Source organism: Haemorhous mexicanus, chromosome 3 (genome assembly GCF_027477595.1).
Source record: "Haemorhous mexicanus isolate bHaeMex1 chromosome 3, bHaeMex1.pri, whole genome shotgun sequence".
Taxonomy (NCBI): Eukaryota; Metazoa; Chordata; class Aves; order Passeriformes; family Fringillidae; genus Haemorhous; species Haemorhous mexicanus.
In genome coordinates, this window is record NC_082343.1 from 33,958,803 (window position 1) to 33,978,965 (window position 20,163).

At 40.6% G+C, this 20,163-nt stretch overlaps 1 protein-coding gene across 2 annotated transcripts in view; it reads left to right on the forward strand.

Annotated features, from left to right (window-relative positions):
- PRKN (parkin RBR E3 ubiquitin protein ligase) overlaps positions 1–18,941 on the forward strand; it is a 685,695-nt gene extending 666,754 nt beyond the window's left edge. For both annotated transcript variants that reach the window (XM_059841269.1, XM_059841270.1), the window contains 3 exons: positions 2,586–2,672; positions 14,485–14,602; positions 17,650–18,941. In XM_059841269.1, the coding sequence (XP_059697252.1) occupies positions 2,586–2,672; positions 14,485–14,602; positions 17,650–17,759 (315 nt within the window). In that variant the 3' untranslated portion in view covers positions 17,760–18,941. The remainder of the gene's footprint in view (positions 1–2,585; positions 2,673–14,484; positions 14,603–17,649) is intronic.
- Positions 18,942–20,163: the final 1,222 nt, after the last annotated feature.

Genomic DNA, 20,163 nt, shown 5'->3' on the forward strand with positions numbered 1-20,163 from the left:
CCTGACTGAACATCAAATCCTTTCCTTTCCAAGGGCAAAGTAACTGTATTAATATTAATGAAGCCATAAAATACAAGTTAACTGACAGCATTTTTGCAGTTGCTTACTGCAACTGTATTTTGTTACTGAAAATTTATCATATTTTTCATGTCTGAAAGTAAAAAATGAAAAAAACGATCACCAACTGCTCTTTGTTGTAAGTGACATGCCTTTTCTTTATGATGCATGCTTTGCCATAAAAAGGGAGTGCTTAATGCATTTCTCTTGGGAGATGCCTATTTATTCTGACAAACCGATCAGCCTCCGGGGTGTTTCTTTGCCACAGAACTGATTCTCCATCTCATCCATTATCTAATAGGATGTGAAAAGAGTATCCTGTCTCACAAAAAAAAAATCAGGCTTTTCATTACCAGGATGTGGCAGGCCCACTCACAGACTTACTTGCAGGATATACAATTGTTAGTGAAAGGCCCAGTTATACACTCATGAATGTTTCCAATAGGCCTGTGGGGAAAACATTGGTAACATTGGTACTGAGGATCATTTATTTCAAAGGCAAGGATAAAATACGGCCTCTATAATGAGAAAATGCATTTCACGTCTTAAATAGTACTGCAGGAGCTTATGAATTTTATTATTGTAATAAACACCAGTGCCATATAAACTAGCCAGCCAGAATGTCTCTGCAAAATATATGCCCTGGTTATTTTTCTTCTCTTTCTTCATTATTTCTCCCTTTACAATGTTTATGAAAGGTTTAAAATTGTGCTTGCTTGGGAAAAGAGAGATTGGAGTAAGGAAAGCAAGCTGAGGCATTGTGTGATAAGGCAGTGATAAAGCAAGTGTATACAAAACACTTCCAGACAAATGTCGTCAGTCAGATGTGCTCATAAGGAAATTAAGTCACAAAGGAAAAAGAGAGTAGGACACACAGCAGGAAATTCAATTAAACCCAGGCATAACCTTAAATGTTAAGGAATAACAACTCTTTAAGACCTTAGGTATCCAGATGGAAACTCTGTACATGTTTGAGCAGAGCTATCACAAGTGAAACATTTCCCCACAAATGCCCCACAAATCGCTGTTGTATTTAAATGATGCTCTATTACAACACTGCAGCCTCCCATACAACATACCCCACAAAAAAGTGCCTCCATTGTGAAGCTGCTTGCTAACAACCATGAGTGAATTAACAAATCAGTGTTGCTTGAAGTAAAACAAAACATTTTAGATCATTAACAAAATAGAGGGAGAAGTGACACAAAAGCAAACAAGTGATTAGGTTTGATATCTCTGAAAATTAGAACACTCACTCCACTCCACTGCTCCAAATTTCCCTGCCTTTTTAAATAGCAGGATCAATCCTTTTGGACTTGCACTATGCTTCTTTTCATAAAGGGCAGTTTCTTTAGCATGACAATAAAATATGATTTCCAGTGCTTCTTGGAAAAGTGAAAATACAGCTTGAAAGAGTTCAAAATGAAAATACAAAAGCTGGAATTACTGGCAGACAAACGTTCTAGTGTCATGTCCTCCTGATATCCTTCATTCATTATATGTGAATGTAGCTCTATATCTAAAAATCAAGGGTGTTTTGTAAGTCTTGCTTATAATGCCAGTCAGAGTGGCTTACCACTGAGAGATCTTTCGGAGTCTGGAGTTGTATCAAGACAGCATAGCTTTAAAACAGCATAAGAGAGACCCATTCTACATTATTGACTTTTCCCTTTACCTGCAAGGACACAGAATTTAATGCAGCATTGATGGGTCAAAGATTTGACACATGTCAAGTCAGATATCTTCATTTTAGAGTTTAGAAGAGGCATCAAACCTGATACATATGAACCACTTTAGGTGGCAGAGGCAGTCAGACTGAGCTAGGGAGAATTGTTTCATTTATCTGCAAAAAACATTACTTTCAATGAAGCCTTATGTAAAGAAAAATGTTATTTAAGGAAGATAAAACCAGAACAACTGCTAAAAATGCAATAAAGGTCTAGAGGTAGAGCCCTAAACCCTGCATTAAGTATCCTATCATTGTGTTCTTTCTATGATTTTTTAAACCATCCTATAAAGGTCCATGGCAAGGATATAATTTCCTAGAAAATGGTATTTCATATGGCCTTTTATAAAGTGGTCATCCCCTAGCAAAGTCAGCAATAGTTTTCTATAGAGAAAGCATTTGATTCAGAACTATGAATAGACTATTTCCATTAGCAAATACTATACAGCAGAACAGCTTTTTCCAGCTATCACCCTTCTTCTATAAACAGATTTCACAGGAGGAAAAGCACACCCATAAACTATCTAGTATGACTTTATGTCCCTAAATGAACCATGTTGCAAAATCTCATTTTTTAATAATGGCATTTACGTTACTTCACAGATGAAATGTATAATAATAGCAGCAAAATCGTTGTGTTACTGATCAGTGTATAACAAGATGCACAATTAGGAGAATTATGGGAATTTAATGGGAAGAGAAGGACAAGGGATCATCTATTGTATGACTCTTCCTGATTGTAACCTGCTGTCTATGTCCCTAATGTGTTTTTATGACTGGCATGCTTTGGTTTGTTTCCCAGTCCGTGTTCTGCCGTGATTGTAAAGAAGAATTCCATGAAGGGGAATGCAACTCTCTCCTCAGCCCACCAGGAGCCATGGCCCAGAAGGTATGGATCTCACAACTCCTGATCGTTATCCCTGGCCCAGCCAGAGTGACATTTGTCAAATGGGTCCTAACTATAATCCTAAGTAAAAGCAATCATGTGGATGCTGAATTGCTCCAGCCGTCGGAGTTGCCGAATTGGCTTTGCGGTGGATTGCAGTCTCTTTGATTGATAGAGTAGCTGAGTTCTGTCAGGAACACACAGGGCTCTGCCATCAGCTGATAAAGAAAAGGCCTTCCCAGTGGGCTTCTAGGGTTGTCTCTAGTCAGTGTGAACACTTTTGAAAGGCTTTGTATAGTCTTTCTGCCTTTCAGCTTATTTTCAATGCACCAGTCAGGAAATCATGTGGGTTTGGGCCGAATAACAGGGCTTTTATACAGCCTATGCAGCCTATTGGTAATTTATGTTTTAGCTTAGAGAAATAAAAAAATAGATTGTCTAGGCTGCAAGCTGTTGGGTGATAATTATTCTAGGTTGCTCTATAATTTTGTAGCTATTGTAGCTATAGACCTGGAGAGGAAATAGTTTTTCTCTCCTGGCATTTCTCTTTGTTTGAGATTCAAGTTTTCCTTGAAATAAATAAACCATGTAAACCACAGTCTTTCCAACTTTAAAAAAAAAAAAAAAAAAAAGAAAAGAAAAAAAGAGGGAGAGAGAGAGTGAAAGAACAGAAAACATACCCCCTTAATATCTCACAGCTTGATGCCCAAGCTGCACTCCTAGGAAGCAGAAAACTGGTATTCAGATACCTGGCAGATGTGATGCTAAGAAGAAACTCAAACCCTAAACCTCCACACAGTCCAATGTGGCCAATAAAGGTTTGTGGGCAGGTGCTGATGAGGGCTTGCATCCAGCCAGCTCTCAGGAAGGTGTGCCAAGCTCCTGTAAATGTCTGCAGGCAGGCTCTGTCTGAGGCTGGTTTTTGGGGACTCACTGAACACAGACTGAGAAGGAGCCGAAATTCTACTGGGTGTCTTTGCCAGGTGCTACTTGGAGATGGTTCATATGCCATACTTTGCAGATCTGCACTAGGTCATGACCTGTGTAGAGATTCTTCTCTTTAACCTTTCTTAGTGAAGCTCTTCTAATTTATAAGAAGAATTAGCACTAGTTGAGAGAGAACAAAACAGCCTGTATCCTCCTAGTCAGTCAGGGTCTCTACCTGTGTTGACCTGGAGCATGTGTATTGTATCAGACCCAAAATCCATCTGCTTTCCCAGCCTCTAGTGATTTGTGATGTACACGTGGTATTTTATGTTTAGTAGCTATCAGCAGTTTTTTTCCATGAATTTGTGCAACCCATTTTTGAAGCCATATGTATATATAATAAGGAGATTTGCAGCTTAGCTGCCCTCTATGAAGAACAGTTTAATTTTATTTGCAATAGCCTTAGAGCAGTCTTCTGGTTCCCATTCCCATTTACATAAAAAACAAAGCAATTTCAACAGAGACATTGAGAGATGCTTAAAGCATTCAACAGCCTAGTAAAGCAAGAGACCAAGACTCAATATCTTACCAGAATTAAACTGAGCTATAACTTGAATACATCTCAACATGAACAGAGCTCAGAGAGCTCTATATTCATTAAGTTACTTATGCTTAGAGTTTTGCCTCGAGTACTGAAAGTTGTCATGGCACGTAAAAAGTGAATTCAACAATGTTGGCTCTGTGAAAACTAGAGTTTATGTAATTTTTATTTTCTAAGGCAGAGATAAAGGTATGCCAGGAAGAATCAGAATACCATAGGAAGAAGTAATTTATTTTAAATATTTGAATATTGCCTTTGCTTTTCCTTATAACAATGGGAGCGCTTTACCCATCTGATTCAATCTCACAGCACATGAATTGCTCCCAATCAGTCCTGTTAACTTAGCAATGTTGACTGCTATTGCAGTTCTAGCATCATGTGAATGTTCTTGCTGTTCCTGGAAAATGTCCTGTACTCTCAAGGACATTTTATATCTATATAAAATATCCAGAATAGCTAGATGATGGTACCAGAATAACTCTTGCACCTATACAAATCAGGTGCCCTGCACAGACAAGACCACAGACTAGGAAGGATTCATTGAGACCCCAGTCTCAGCTGAAGTTGATAGGCTTAGGTCCGCCTCCTCTTCCTCGAAGAAACCGAGAGCGGCACTAATGAAACATCTCCACGAGGCGGTGCTGTGCCACTGAAGAAATGTTTTCCCTCATTTTCCTTAGCCGGGCGAGCAAACCCAGCGGTAGCAGAAGCAGGGCGAGCGCGGGGCTGCTGCGATGCGCTCCTCCCGCCCCGCATCCCCGCAGAGCCGCCCTGCGCGCAGGGCTCCCTGCCGGGCACACGGACCAGTCGGGGGCATGGATGGAGAGCAGGGCCCGTGGGACAGTTCCCGTCTCTCTCCCTGAAATCGGTGTAAACCTTTATCCACCGGTGCCTTCAGGCTGTCTGTTCCACTTGGCATCACCTGCCAGGTGCGTAGGTCTGTGTGCAGACCCGACTTGCTGTGATTGTAGTGCTTGGTGAGGCAGCGAGAAGGTTTGTTTGATTTTTGTCCATGGTCTGTTTCAAGGTAGGAATAATACACTTCCAGGAATAATACCTCTCCAGTTCACGCAATTTGACTCCTGTCTGGATCCTTTCCATGTCATTTATTTTATCAAGGCATCCTATTGCCACGACTTCTGCCAGTCAAATTTAAGGATCAAACAAACACACTGCCACTAAACTGTTCCTCCCCAGAAGAGGTACAGGATACACAATCAGTTTCAGGGAAATAGTTCCAATAAGAAAAATGCTGGGTTTGCTTTAGCCTCTAGTAGCTGTAGTAGTGAAAGGACCTTCTCTTGCCTTCACATTTCTGCAAATGCCTGCAGGTCTTTGATGTTCAACAATACAAAACACTGTGGCCAGGTTCAGGCTTAAGTCAGCATGACAGAGGTGAACATGGTGGAGCACGAGGAGTGGGACAGAGGTGAAAGAAAAGCCAAGAAGGAGAGTTGTTGCAGAGGAACTGGGTGATCAGTAGTGGATGGCAGCATGGAGAGCAGGAAGAGCTGTGGTGGCACTCCATGCAGCTCTCCTAAGGTGTGTCAGGGCACTGCAAGAGCTCTGCACTTCCTGGGGACTTTCCATGTGTCAGGGCAGGGCCTGGGGACAGGGATGAGCCAAAACGGTGGAAGGTGGGTCCACAGGTGGCCACAGGGTCCACTGGGCTGGGCAGGGATGTGGGGAGCTGGAGAGGCCCTGCTGCAGTGCACCAGGCAGTGGCATGGGCTCCTGGGCCGTGAACGGGATGCAGGGATAGCAGGGGACTGGGACAGCAAGGTCTGATGGTACCCTCAGAGCCTGACACCAGTTTGGGAAGACTTGGAGAAAAAGAGCCCTCAGAAGCAGAGATAGAGCCTGATATAGAGGAATTTGAGTGTCCATTAAAGCCTTGGCTGACTGGAGGGACTGTAAGCTGTCAGATGGAGCGAAAGCTCCAGAAAGAGGAAGAGAGATGTGAACTGACATGGCACAACTATGAGGGTCCAGGAAACATAAATGGTGGTGGGGAAATGGGCCTGTGCTTGGGCAGATGTCAAAAGGAGGGAGGAGGAAGCCTGAGGTAAAGAGAGGGGAGTGAGGGGAGTGTAGCTGGTGGGGCTGTGAAGGAGGGCAGAGAAGGATGGAAGGGGCAATGGCGTAAGTTGGCAGGAGGAAGGAAGAGAGCAACCATGACTGAGGACATAGAGGGGATAAAGCAGGTGCCACATGTGCATCCCTGAAAGCCTATTCCAAATGAAGGAGTTGGAAGCTTTAGGGAAGCTAAATGGCATTACTTGCTGCTTGGGGTAAAAGGAAAACTCTGCAGCAAGCATGCAGAGAGCAGCCCAGCTTTAACTACTGGCATATCATGACCTTTCAGATCTGTGCACAGATTTTGCATGGCCCATTGGGAAGGATAAAATGTTCTCTTTCTGCTGAAATGTCTACTTTTAGCCCAGATAGGCCATTGGAAGCTTATCTTAAACATTTACTTACTGGGGCAGGACTGATTATTTCCCATCTTAGTGTGTAAATTACATTATTTCAGGGAAAATAAAACTTACCCATGGCAACATCAGTTGAGAAGCTTTGTTTTAAAACCGTTGCAGCCTCCTGGAGCCGTTTGAACTTTGGGATGACAGAAGAAATCATATATGATGAATTAAAAGGCACAGTGTGCATGATGGAATCAATGACATGGTAAAGGTGACTCCAGCCAGATTTAGGTTCAGAAATAACCACATAGTCCCTGCAATGTACACCACAAAACCAAGCTTCCTGGCCTCTTTTAACCTCACACATGGACAGTCTGTGCTGGTGGGGAATCTAGCCATAAACCAGCTTCCTCTGTAAGTCCCAACCTTAAAATTAGCCTAGCTTTCCCAGCACAAAACCTTTCTAGATGGTTTTCCTGTTACAAGGATAAGCAATGCACCTTCTTGATCACTAGCAACTGGACTATAAAATATGGCCACATATTGGATTTGAACTTTTTCGGAGTAGCTCCCAGGATGGTTTTAGTGCTGGACATGTTGATGAGACACTGGCAAGGTAAACTGTAATTGCAATGACACTGATGTAAAAGTGGTGCCTATGTAAATAGGTGAGTAGAATATGGGGCACTGAGTCATAAGTGGTGGGGGGGAAAAGGTAACACAACCTGGATGAAATGTGTCATTAAAAAGTATGTTTTAGAGTTGGTTCTGTGGACAAACTTTCTCTGAGAAGCTGCTGATTATCTTGTCCTACCAAACTCCTTAAAAATCCTGTCCGAACACACCTAGTCTTAGTCCAAGCCTTAATTCCAGCTAGTCAGAGAAGGAGTCTGTTCTAGCAAGTGTGGCCCTGCAATCCATGCAATCCAGTAAAATCCTTCTCTAAGTATTCATCTTTAGCTGCTGATGCAGCTAAAAATTCTTACCCATTTTTTGCACACAGGTTAGAGACTAAGTGGTGTAAATTTCTGCCATTTTGTGACATCGAAAATCTCATTACCTGCTAAAGGTATTCATTTCCGACCATGTTCACTGTATATGCAAAGTAAAAAATGTATTGCTGCTTTTATCAAAATCTTAGCTTGTCAGTGAAGAATTTTTAGCCCATTTACAATAACAGTAGGACTTACAGTTCAAATTATAGTTAAAATAAAGGATATGCAAACTTTCTGGTAACTCCCATTTCCCCGGTGTTATTTTTAACCTTCCACTGCTTCTCTGGGTTCTAGGCTCAATAGCTGCAGTCTGGAATAGGCTGGTATAGTGAGTCCTTTACCAGAAGGAGCATGATGTTAATATTGAAGGATTTTTTTTCCTTCTTATTATATAATCTGCTTGGAGTCAGTCTTTTTTGTTTGTTAACAGACTCCTCTGATGCAGAAGCCAATGTTAATGTGTTTTATCCAAGTTGGTTATGCCTTTGTTCTTTTTGTTGTCCTCAAGACTGTTTTTACCCATCCTCAAGGCTGGATTTGGGTAACTGACCACTTGAGTGTGGTTTATAATGGTGGGGCCTCCCATATCATCCTGTGCCTCTCCTTTCAAGGCTTCTTCTATCATCCCATGCTGTTACTCCTCTGCACAGCCTTTTATTGAAGGATCAGAGACTGTTTGTTCTGACTGATTATACCTATAGTGGTCATTCCTGCCTGTTAGTTACAAAAATGCATTAACTGTTGAACCATGCAGTAATACAAAAATTGTACAGAAAGCAGAACAGGGGAATAGTCACCAGGTCATTCAATAACTGCTGTCACAGACTAAACCAAATCTCTAGGCATGCCAAAACAAGTCCAGATAAAGCCTGATGGGTCCTGAGGCTCATGGTGCTGGCCTGGCACAAAGGCTGTGGTCTCATACAATAAACAGCAACACCATTTTTACTGAAACATCATAAAGATACGTGTTCTAAACCTTCACCTACAATATTTTCCAGTGTGAATTTATAGCAAGTAAAACTTGACTTCAACTCCACTCTTAACCTGTGGGACACTGCCTGTCCTGGCTGTAGCACTAAGCTGGAGGCCTTTGTCACCAAATCCCAAAGCCCTTCCCAGACCCATCACCTTTAAATCAAACCTCAGCTGTTCCTTGTTTGGAACTCAGCCCTCACAGTCTTCAGGTAGCTAACATAGGATCCAGGCAATAGCTTTGTTGTTCTGCAATTGGCAGTATAAAATTTATCCAGCACCTCTGTCAGCCCAGGAACTCATCAGACCTAACCAAAAGCAGAGCAGTCAGTGCCTCAGCTGAGTCAGGGCAAACCCGACCCTCTTCATCAGCACACACTTCCAGGGCCCTGGCTGCCCTCTAACCAGAGTTCTGGGCTCAAAGCTGACTCAGACACGATGTCTCAGGTGAACAGCTGGTCCCAAGCAGACCCACAGGGTCACTTCCCAGACGTGTTTCTTGCTGCACAGGTGCAACATGAAGGCACATTCATGTGCTTGTGCACACACTTCCAGGAAAGCCTGTCACAGCACCTGGCATGCTGCTGAAGGCTGTTGGAATGTAGCTCCTGGAAAAGCTCCCAGCTCACCTGGGCTGCAGGCGAGCCTCCAGCCCATCTTTTTTCTCCCATTGCCTCCTGTGTGCAGGTCTCAGAATTGACAGTAGGGGGTATGAAATGTGTAGGTATTGCCTGCCAGGCTTCCTTCTCTGTCGTGGAATGACACGTGCTAACCTCCCATGCTGTAGATTTGCAGCAAGCACGTGGGGTTGTGAAGCCTGGTCTCTAAGCAGCTAATGATAATGATAAATAGTAAATGCTAACCACAAAAATCATTAATTATTTTCCTGTATTTTAGTGAAAGGAAAAGCTACTGAAAAGGTTCACCGTACATACTATCTTTCAATGAGTCCTGAGTCACGGATTGAAATGTGGAACATCTATTATTAGGCCATTGGTTGGGGTTTTTTTTCCCATCAGGTAAATTTTAAAAGTTAAATAAAACATGACTGTACAAGGAATGGCACACCTAGCCTAATTTCTAAAGTATCTTAAACAACGGAAAAACAAACTGAGGCTCAGGGTTTTAGTGTTTGGTATACTCACAATGTCAAGCTCAGGATATTTCAACCCATAGGTGCCTAATTAAAGGAGGAAGAAAAATGACTATAACTGGGAAATGTCCTGTAAAATTAATCTCTGTGTTATAAATAAAGATGCACCAGAGGAAATCTGAGAATAGGTTTTAACTTGCTGCCTAATGAGAAATAGATGATAACTATATAGAGAGAATTTTAGGTTTCCTATTTTGGACAGCAATAAAGTAAAAAAGATGTGACAGACTGCTTTTGTTTATGAGGTTAAGCTGACAGTCATTTCCAGCAGTGTTGCCACTTACAAGAGAAGGCACATTCTTTATTCTACTCATGGAAAACAGTTATATAAGAATGACCTGTATTAGATTAGATTTTCTGCTTTAGATCAATGCAAATTCAATATTCACCATCTACCTGAATTTAATTCATTATATGAACGGCTGCAACACACAGAGTTTGAACATTGATGTGCAGTGTCACCAAACCAGAGCACTCTTTCATCTTGTATCCAATATAATACCCTATGTATATCAATTTGATTTTAACTAGTTGCTGTCATCACAAAGCAGCTCTTTCATTTTATGTCGGAATTCCCTAGGCACACTAGAAAAATTGGCTCACACAAAGCTGCTTCATGTGGATTTAACGGGATCATTGTAGTACTGGCACTTCTATTTTTCCTGTGTGTGAAACATAATCTCATTGAATGAATACCTTTTCTATTCCTTATCTATAGCCACATTTTAGTGTTTTGAATTAGCCTAAATCTGTCTCTAAAGTAGAGCAATAGTCCCATAGCTATGCACACCTCTCTTTGTCAGATTTTTACTCTTAAATGGCTCAAATAATCCATTTTCTTCCAAAACCCTCTAGCCTATCTAGTGCCCTAGACACCTGCTATTTTTACCCCCTGCAGTAAAAGACACCAATAAACATGGCAGTATGGTAATTCATGTTCATAAAACAGCCCTGTTGAAGCCGAGAAGACACAATAAATTTTAGTTGGACTGTCACCATCCATTGTAGATCAGGCTTCAACAGCTGAGGCTGCTTTTGCTTAGAGCTCTAGCTCTAGTGGGCTGTGTTAACCTAAATATTATGGTGGGATGAACATTGCTCATGCACAATGAATTATTCTTTGTCTTCCTTTCAAATGCTTTCAAGTATACATAGCTTTTCTCACATTCTTGTTAGAAAATGAGTAAGACTTCCTGTTTTGAGACATCTAAACCTTTTTAAAATTCTGTATTTCACATGAAGTGAAATGATTTTACATATTTCTATTACCCTAAATAAAAAGCTTATTTTTGCAAGTAAAATTCTCTTAAAACCAAGCATTTCTGATCAAAAGCAAATGTATTTTGGATTTAAAGAAAGATTCACTAAGATACATTTTTTAAAGTTATGCATGACCAGCTTTTTTGTTTATCGGAGAGAGATGAAGCACCAAGGGCAAACAAACAGGAATTGCATCCACTTAAAGCAAAGCACAAAGAAGGTAAACAGTTGCATATTCTATTCTGAATTAAGGGTCTTCAGTTTTGAGATGTCGTCTATACCAGGCAAGGTAAGCATGATCATTAAAGTGTGCTAAGGCAGTATATTATTTGGTGGATGTCAAAATTTAACATCATGTATCTAAGACCTCCAGTATTTTGAACAAGGAGCTTTGCCATGAATGTTTTTAATCTAGATGCTACTGTTTAGTTGCTGTCTGTGAACATTTGCCTCAGTGTAGTTCTACTGACAGGTCAATGTGTACTCTATCACCTGAATGAGATGCTGCTCTAAGAAGGACACTTTATTTCTATTTCAAGATACTTTCTATTCCTGTAGATCTCTTTCCAGTACTGCATGATATTGATTAACTGCAAAGAAAGCATCCCATGTACATGGTTTTTGTATTGTTGTATGGTCCTCGGCAGTCTCTGTGGTCTCTTTATCCCTGTTAGTTTTTCCAAAAGACTCAGCATAGGAACAGAAGTAAATCTATGTCCTTCAGGATGACCCAGAGATAATAAGACAACCTTTTGCTCCTGTCACCCTAAGGAAGTACTGAAGGGGGGATATTGAATAGTGCTTACAACAGCTCTTTCTGTAGCTTGCTGTTATTAACGGGTATTCATTCCTGGTCATAATATGCAGCACAGTTGAGAATCCAAAAAATTATTCATAAAGTGGCATGGATGAAATCTAGTAGCTTTTCCATGGTGCTGGGACAAGTTTTCAATACTGAGGAGCTAGAGGATATTGTTTTGAGTGAGCATCAGAAGTGATCCAAGTCTCCTGTCCTCAGCAAACTGACATGTGATGCACACCTGGAGCATCTCTGAACTTCCCGTCCAAGACCAGGCAGAACAAGCTAAGTTAGAGACCCCTCTGCTTGACAGACCTAGGCCACTTTCAAGGAGATTAGGTTTGCTAGTTTAGGATGCAGGAACATTATTTAAATAGACACTGGTAATGAAGAATTGCCATACACCTTTTCTTTATTGTTGGAAGAAAAAATGCAGATAAATATACGTGTGCTGTATGTGTCCACTGGGTGTGGAGCATTAAATAAAGCACATGAGCACTGAAGGCTTATGGATCTGGATGGTATGATTTCTTCCCTGAATCAGAGGGACTCCATCACTGTGCCATTTCTCTGCATTTGGTTCATGCAGCAGGAAGTTTTTAACGTAGCATTCAGCAGGACTGGGCATAGGAGGGATGTTTCAGCTCTAATGGGCTGAAATATCATGCTGCTGCATCTAGCTCATGCTAGAATTTTTGCAATGGAAAATACTAAAAAGAATAATTCACTGCTGTTTTCAGCAATTTGTTCTTGGTGAGCTGCATGTGTGTGGCTAGAAGTTGTTTCGTTTAGTTATTCCTACGCTCTCCCAATTTTGTTTGCAGAACTAAGACCAAAAATGTTTATACAAAGTTAGCAATTTGGTGTGTGAAATATTGCCTCAGTGATCTTTGCTATTAGATCACAACAAAGACATGAAGATGGAGAAAAAAGTATGTTTGCAATTACTAAAACATTGGACTTGGACTATTTGAGAAAACAGAGCCAGTGTGAAGCTCATCTGGAATGACTACAAAAACTTAAAATACTTCTGGTCTTCTCTTTAGTGCTTCTGAAAAGAGTAGCAATGTTTTGTCACTGCTGTAGTGATTTTCAGCTGTATGCATGTTAAGCAATGAGCTCCCATTAAAATGAGATATCATCTTATTTCTGTCATGGGGGAAACTGAGCCCCAGGTCAAGTGTTCCCTGCTCTCCCACTCTGCCTCTCTGAGCTAGCTCAGATTGCTTGCAAAAGTCATCCTTCCTTAAGGATGTAGGTGTTGAAAAATCAATACTAGATTATGTTCTTTGCTATTAGCCTGAGCAGCTTTTTCTATTTCCCAGAACTTTCTAATGTGCTGTTGTATAGAGGTCATCTTTCTGCCGAATTGCTGAATAATCCAGCAGGGTGCAGGGCCGAGTTCCCTCTCCACAAGCAGAGAGACAAAAGTAAAAGTCATTCCTAGGATACAGATAAAAAGACTTCATTCACTTTTGTCACCTCTACATCAAAAAGCAGATTGGAGAATCTGAAGGAACAACAAAAGACATTCACAGACTGAGGAGACTGATGTAGGTTGTAAAATAAATAATGACAAACATATTTTTTTATGTTTCCTGATTAAAAGAAGGCACTGCAGGGGTTTTTTGTTGTTTTGTGTTTTGGTTTGGTTTTCCTTAAATGCATATTGCAATGGCCACTAGATGACCTGGAAATCAATTTCTGCAGATGTTGGTCTTTGTTACTCCATTTTAACTGAGGTCATCTCAGCCAAGAATGAAAATCAAGGCACTACTCACTGACAAAACTTATATATTCTATCAATACTAGATGACCAGAATTGCTTAAAGTTAGGCCAATTTCCTTTTTCTGTCTTACTAGAAATAAATATATTAAAAATTATCCACAAAAATAAATATAAAAGTCTATCCACATAGAAGCCTACAAGTATTTAGAAGGTATACACTAAGATACAGAAATTGTTATAAAATAAATAGCTTTGTTTAAGTTCATTATTTTCCCACATGCTTGAATAAAATCATATTATGAATGGAGAGAGCAGAGCTTCAAGGTTGGAACCTACATGCATTGTTTGTAGGTACTACTCACATGGTTGCCAGCCTTGTGTGATGGAAATGACTCAAGGCACTGCCATCTCTTTTGTCCTTGTACTATCATTTTAGGTAGGAAACAGCCAAATAGGCCACTTGTGTAGATTATGTAATTTTGTCCCAGTCATAAATAGGACAAACACAGGAGTCCCTTTTATACTCTTCATGATGACTTTTTCCTTCTGTGTCATTCTGAGCATTTCATTACTCAGATGTGGGTTTTTTTTACTTTTTTCTTCAAAATTTTTGTTTATTCTTTGTTCCTGTTATATTTGTGTAGGATTACATTGGAATGAAACTCTGACCTCCAATACAAAAGAGTACACTTTATTATGAAAAACAATTTCCTTCCAGGCACCCCACCATCCTGCATTACCAAGTGTTGCACTTCCCTGGTGGTTTTGCCTTTCTTGCAAGAAGGGCTTTAATCCCTGAAGCAGACTCAAACCTGTGGTGTCTAATATGTGATGTTGTCAGCCAGGTTCACCTGACTCCTCCTTTGCCTTCCCTTTTGCCTAACCTGTCTTGGTGCATTTGCAGCACGGCTTGATGCCCCAACGAGTGCATTCTCTCTCTCTCTCTCTCTTTGCAGGGGTATGTAGTTGATGAACATGCAGCCATGCAAGCTCGATGGGAAGAAGCATCTAGAGAAACAATCAAGAAGACAACCAAGCCATGCCCCAACTGCAATATTCCAGTAGAAAAAAATGGTAAGTTTATTAGATGTCTTGTACTTACCTGTCTCTTAAAATTCATTTTACAGTATACACGTATGAATGTGCAGGTGTACTTATGCATAATATTATTCCAAAAGGGGGAGAGCACAAAAATCTTGAATGATTCCCTGTGTCACCTTATCTAAATTATCTTAAAAACACTAAATAAATCACTCAGTTCTAAAACCACTATCTAAGCCTCCAGCTATTTTTTAGACAGGGGGAATGGGGCATTGGATGTAGCATTCATGTGACTGGATAACCAGCTAGTTATCCAGACTTTCCATTGTCACTGGGAAAAATAGGCGTTTTTGGGGTAAAACTCATCTCCTGATGAAGCGGAACATATGTAGGCCAGAAAATCATACCTGAAAGTGGGGGGATGAAGAATTAGTCTTGCTGTAGATGTCCACACAGTATAAGGCTGAATTTGGGTGAGATTAATCCCAACCCAGCCACATGCCCACAGTAGAAAAGCAAGTTAGAGGAAGCAACATGAGTCCTGACAAACAGTTTGCATTAATCAGTGCTTACCATGTAGGAAGAAAAGTAATCTGCTGGCACTGGGATGTTTAAAATGAAGAACAGGAATGGTAAATAGGCTGTACTTTATAGGTTAATACTGTTCCAAGACTTAATTGTATTTATGTTAATTAATAAAAATATATTAACATGATTGCCTAAATATTATACAAACACTTAGAGGGTGCTTCCCAGTCTTGTGGCATTCACATGGGATGCTGAAAACACCAAATAAGGCACTATGAACTGCAAGGGGAGAACACTTTGAGCAGTGACACTGCAGAAACATTACTGGGGAAGAAATAGGACAAAATCCTGAAATCTGGGGTTTGATGAAAGAAAAGGCAGTTGGCAGATGGAAAGTGGGAGACACCTTCAAGCACCAGAAGCAGAAGGAACGAAAGCTTGAATTGAAGAGTGGGAAGGTGAGACAAGATTTGGCATAGCCTGGAGAGCAAGGTGGGCAGCAGAAGAGAGATAACAGAGGCCTAGGTCAAAAAATTATTTACAGATTTGTAGAACAGACTGAAAAACAGAAGTTTTCATCTGATTAGAAATAGACAAATTGTAATGGTGACTATTTATATTCAGGAGTTTGTGCACAGCCAAACAAAACCCCCTTCTGGTTAGGCTTGAAGGAGTGGTAAGACCTTTACTTTCTCTAGACTCTGAGCACCCTGCTTTAGTTGCTCTGCTTTGAGCAGAGTTTTGGATTGGATGTTCTCTTAAGGGACCTTCCCACCTCAGTGACTCTGTCATTTTGCAAATAGAATCACGAAGCTTAAAAAGTGCAGTGTTTGCCTTCTTCTTTGGTCATGGGTACTGCACATGCCAGCTTCTAGGCTGCCATTTGTGAGCTTTAAAGAAACACTTCAGAGCTGCCAGAGTACAGCTGCTGTCAAGAGACTGACAACTGTATCCTGATGTCTGCCAGCAGTCCTCAGTTGGGAGGAGTTCACTGACTCCACACAGGAGAATAATTCTGCTTTCCTTCCCATATTCTGTGGACAGTGTCTTTTACAAGGGACAGTGACAATAACTTTTCTGTAATAGCCCACATAAAGTACAGGCATTGTAGAATATTTCTGGGTGCAGGTAACTTTCCTGTAACAGCTGAAAGAGAGAAACACTTTCCCACAGCAAAGATCCCAGTCTGAGTGAGTTTAGACACACGTCCATGTCTCTCAGAGAGCTGCTGTACTCACAGAGCTGCAGGACCCATTGCTTGAGGCACTCTCCACTCTTGACTGCTGATCTCAGCTGCCATGCAGCAGAGGATAACAAGGTTTATGCAGCTTAGCAGGGAGGGCACACGTTTTACAGAGGGCACCCAATGGGTTTGGGTCCTGTACCAGGACTGAGATGGGTTTTACCCAGTGATGGCTCCAGGACTGAGATGAGTTTTACCCAGTGATGGCTTAATACAAGCTGTAAGAGAGGACTGGATCTAAACTTTAAATAAACTGGAACATGGAGGCTGGCCATTTGTATGTTTACATTTAAATAAGATAAAAATCTTTCTGGCACATTGCATTTCTTACACTGATATAAAGATATAAACTGACAAATAGACCTTGCCATCACAAGTGGTTTTCTCTCTTTGTCAGGTGAAGCAGACAGGCCTATTTTAACAAACCGATTCTTGTTTGTTTTTGCCTTCTGAGAAACATTCTGGAGTGGCATTTTTAAAAACATGGTGTAAGGGCAGCAGCTCATACAGTAGGGAACACACACTTCCTGTACCTCCCATCACCATTTGGAGTCAAACCAAGATGACATTTCAGCATTTCTTCATGCTTTTCTCTCAGCTTGAATTATACAAAAGATCTCTTTGTGTGGTAAGCAACATAATTTCAGTTTGAAGTGTATTTCTGTAATGACCTTTGACAATGTTAATGTTTATATATTACAAAATAAACTTTGATCAAGGTTATGAGCAGAGAAATTAAAGCTTCTCTCATGGTATGGAGAAGTAAGAAACCCAACATGCAAAAAACATTTATATGATCAAAAGGCTGCTTCAGATGCTAAAAAGGTCAAATCCACTTAAATTACTAATGTCATTTTTGTGTGATCAGCAGTCAGCAACCAAAGTCTGTATCTCCTGATTAACCAACTTTGCAAATCTTGCAAATCTTCGAATCCAAATTCAAAAAAGGATTTCATCTTCTGGCTCACAGCTGGACTAGTGTAGAGTAACCTTGAGGAGGTTACTCTCCAGGACTGCTTTGAAAGGCCACAGACTATCATCTCTTTTCCCTATCCCTAGCATAGCCTTTTTTAATTTCCTCCTACCCCTGCAGTCCCTCAAGCAAGAAATGCACATTAAAGGCCAATAAGAGAGGAGTAGCAGGTTTTAGAAAGCCTAGGGAGATATTCTTTGGGTTTGTACTTTTATTAAATAATTTACTTAGTTGGTAGATTAGTGTCTAAGAAAGTTGATTTTAATGCTCTTAATTGTTGATTAACATCTCTAAGTGTTTTCCAAGTACCAAAGCCATTCTGTTGCTATTTTTCAGGTGGCTGCATGCACATGAAATGTCCTCGCCCTCAGTGCAGGTTTGAGTGGTGCTGGAACTGTGGCCTGGAGTGGAACAGAACCTGCATGGGAGATCACTGGTTTGAGTAGCAGGGCTGAGGTCAGGCTGTGCTGCTGCTCAAGCTTGTTTTTATCAGGGTCAAATTCTGAACCACTTGCTTGAACAAAAATCCCAGTGGTTTTAGGGACACAGAGTTCAGAAGCTGGCCTAGTTTGCTGGCTTTTTGCTTTATCGCACATGCAATCATACCAAAACCACATTGAAGTTATGCCAAGGCTTTTAAATCCACTAAGTTAAAAGAATAATTGTTTTAATGGACAGACTTGCTCATCGTGGTACAAAGAGGGGAAACTACAACTTTTTGAACTTGTGCAGTCTATCAACATGGACAGCTGGCCAGGTTACCAAGAGGAACCTTACTCGACATTTATAGTCAGGAATCCATAAGTCTTGCAAGAGGGAGCAGCCTGCATATGTGTGTGTGTCTGAGTGTGCAAGCATCGGGGGGGGTGGAAGATGTTTCCTGCATCATCTGCTTTTTTTCTTTGACCACTTCTTCGCTCATTCAGCACAATGTTTGATTTCAAGGCAACATTTCTTAACAGCATTTTTGGCAGAGGGAAGGCTGTGGCTCCTTAGTGTTTTCTCAGGGCTTCTTCCGAACGGGCTTTCTGCAGGGGCTTTGCTTTCAAATTAAATTTTCATGGAAACACCCAGCTTTATGCCATACTTGTCCTTGTGTATTTGTGATATACAACACAAAGCCAGCCTACCTACTCAGCCTACTTTTGTTACCATGGGAAGATTAGAAGATTAGCTAAGGATGCAGTTTCAGCCCTGTCCGTGGCTGTTGGTGCAGTGGTGACTGGATCCAATTATGTGTTGTGCAGGCTACACTCACAGAGCTTCATTTTTCTTGTACTCTTGGAATGCTTTGGACGTGGCAAAGTGAAGCAGGAGGAGACTTCTCAGGGCTTTTCTCTACCATGATTCTTCTAAATTGAATTAGAATATGGGTATGATTCTGAAAATATATTTACTGCTCTAATGGTGTGGGGCAGAGGGACAGCTTCATTTTACAATGTTAGCACAGTACATAAAGTTTAATAGCATTTCCAAGTCTGAACAATTTTACTGTTTGTGATCTTTACATTGATGTTTTACTCTGAAAGGAAATGGGTAATGTCCACATCCAACACACCATGTAAGGATTTGCACAATTTAGTTCTGGAAAAAAAAACGCACAATAAATAAAGTGGTCAAAATTTTAATCTTTCTTTCTTTTTTTTTTTTTTTTACTACAAAGTAAGTGAGTACAAAAATATTGGGTGGGTCATGCATTGCCTTGACTGATTCAAACTCCCAGCTGAGAGGCAAGCCCTTTGATCAAGACATAATGTTAGCACAAAATAAGTTCCACAACCATGGTCTTCTTTGATCAAGTTTGAACTAATATTTTGTATGGCATGGCTGCAGAGTCCTGAAAATATGGGTGGGCCTCATATCAGTGCAGAGCATGAAGCTTGAGGCATGGAAAAAATCCCAGGCTCACTAGAAAAAATGTCCAATTGCTAAAACCAGTGGAATATTCATCTAAACTGGAAGTGACATTAAAAGTGTGAGGAAACAAAGGAATGAAGGCATGAAGTACCAAAAATGAGAGCATGAAGTGGTAGAATTAAGAAAATAAGAAAGAAAAGAAGTGGCAATGAGAAGACAATGGATATTTCCTAAAGGTAATTTTCCTGTTTGGCACTGTTGAACTAAAATTTATGCAGGAGTAGCTACAATGAAGTGTAGGAATGCACTTGAATGCTGCAACGTAGCTCATTTAAGTATTTTGTCTTAACAGGGGTATTTAACTGTAAGTTCTGATTATCTCATTATTTGATTTTTCCTATATCTGGCTCTATTTTATAATTTAATGTGTGGTTTCCAATGGGCTAGGGGAAAAATAACAATGCTTAATTTTACTTTTCTCATGTGTTACATGGGAGTTCCTCACTGATTCATCATTATATTTTAAAACATTCAGAATCAAAGTCTGAATCTCTTTTTTTTTTTTTTTTTTTTTTTGGTGTCTTTCTTACATAGGAAGAAGAAGTTATTCACTATAAGGCAGTTTCACCGAGTTAGAGCCTGACTTAACATTTTAATGTTTCAGTTGTTACATAGAAACATGTGATTTATGCCCCTGAATCACAGTCCATTGAAGTCAATGGACTACAGGCCAGCTCCTGTATTTCCTTCTGGCCTGGGAAGGACATGCCAGGCATGAGTCATGAGGCTAGAATAGAAACACCTCCTTCTTGGAAGAACTTGTCAGAGAACAGGGTTATGAGCATTCATCTGAGACATAAGCAAGGGCAGGAAAGGAGAATAAAGAAAGGAGTTCCAGCATTGACTCAAGGTTGTGTCACACAGTCCAGATTTTGCACTCTGCCAAAAACAAATGTGTATTCTGAGGAATTTACCAGAACGTGTCCTGATCTT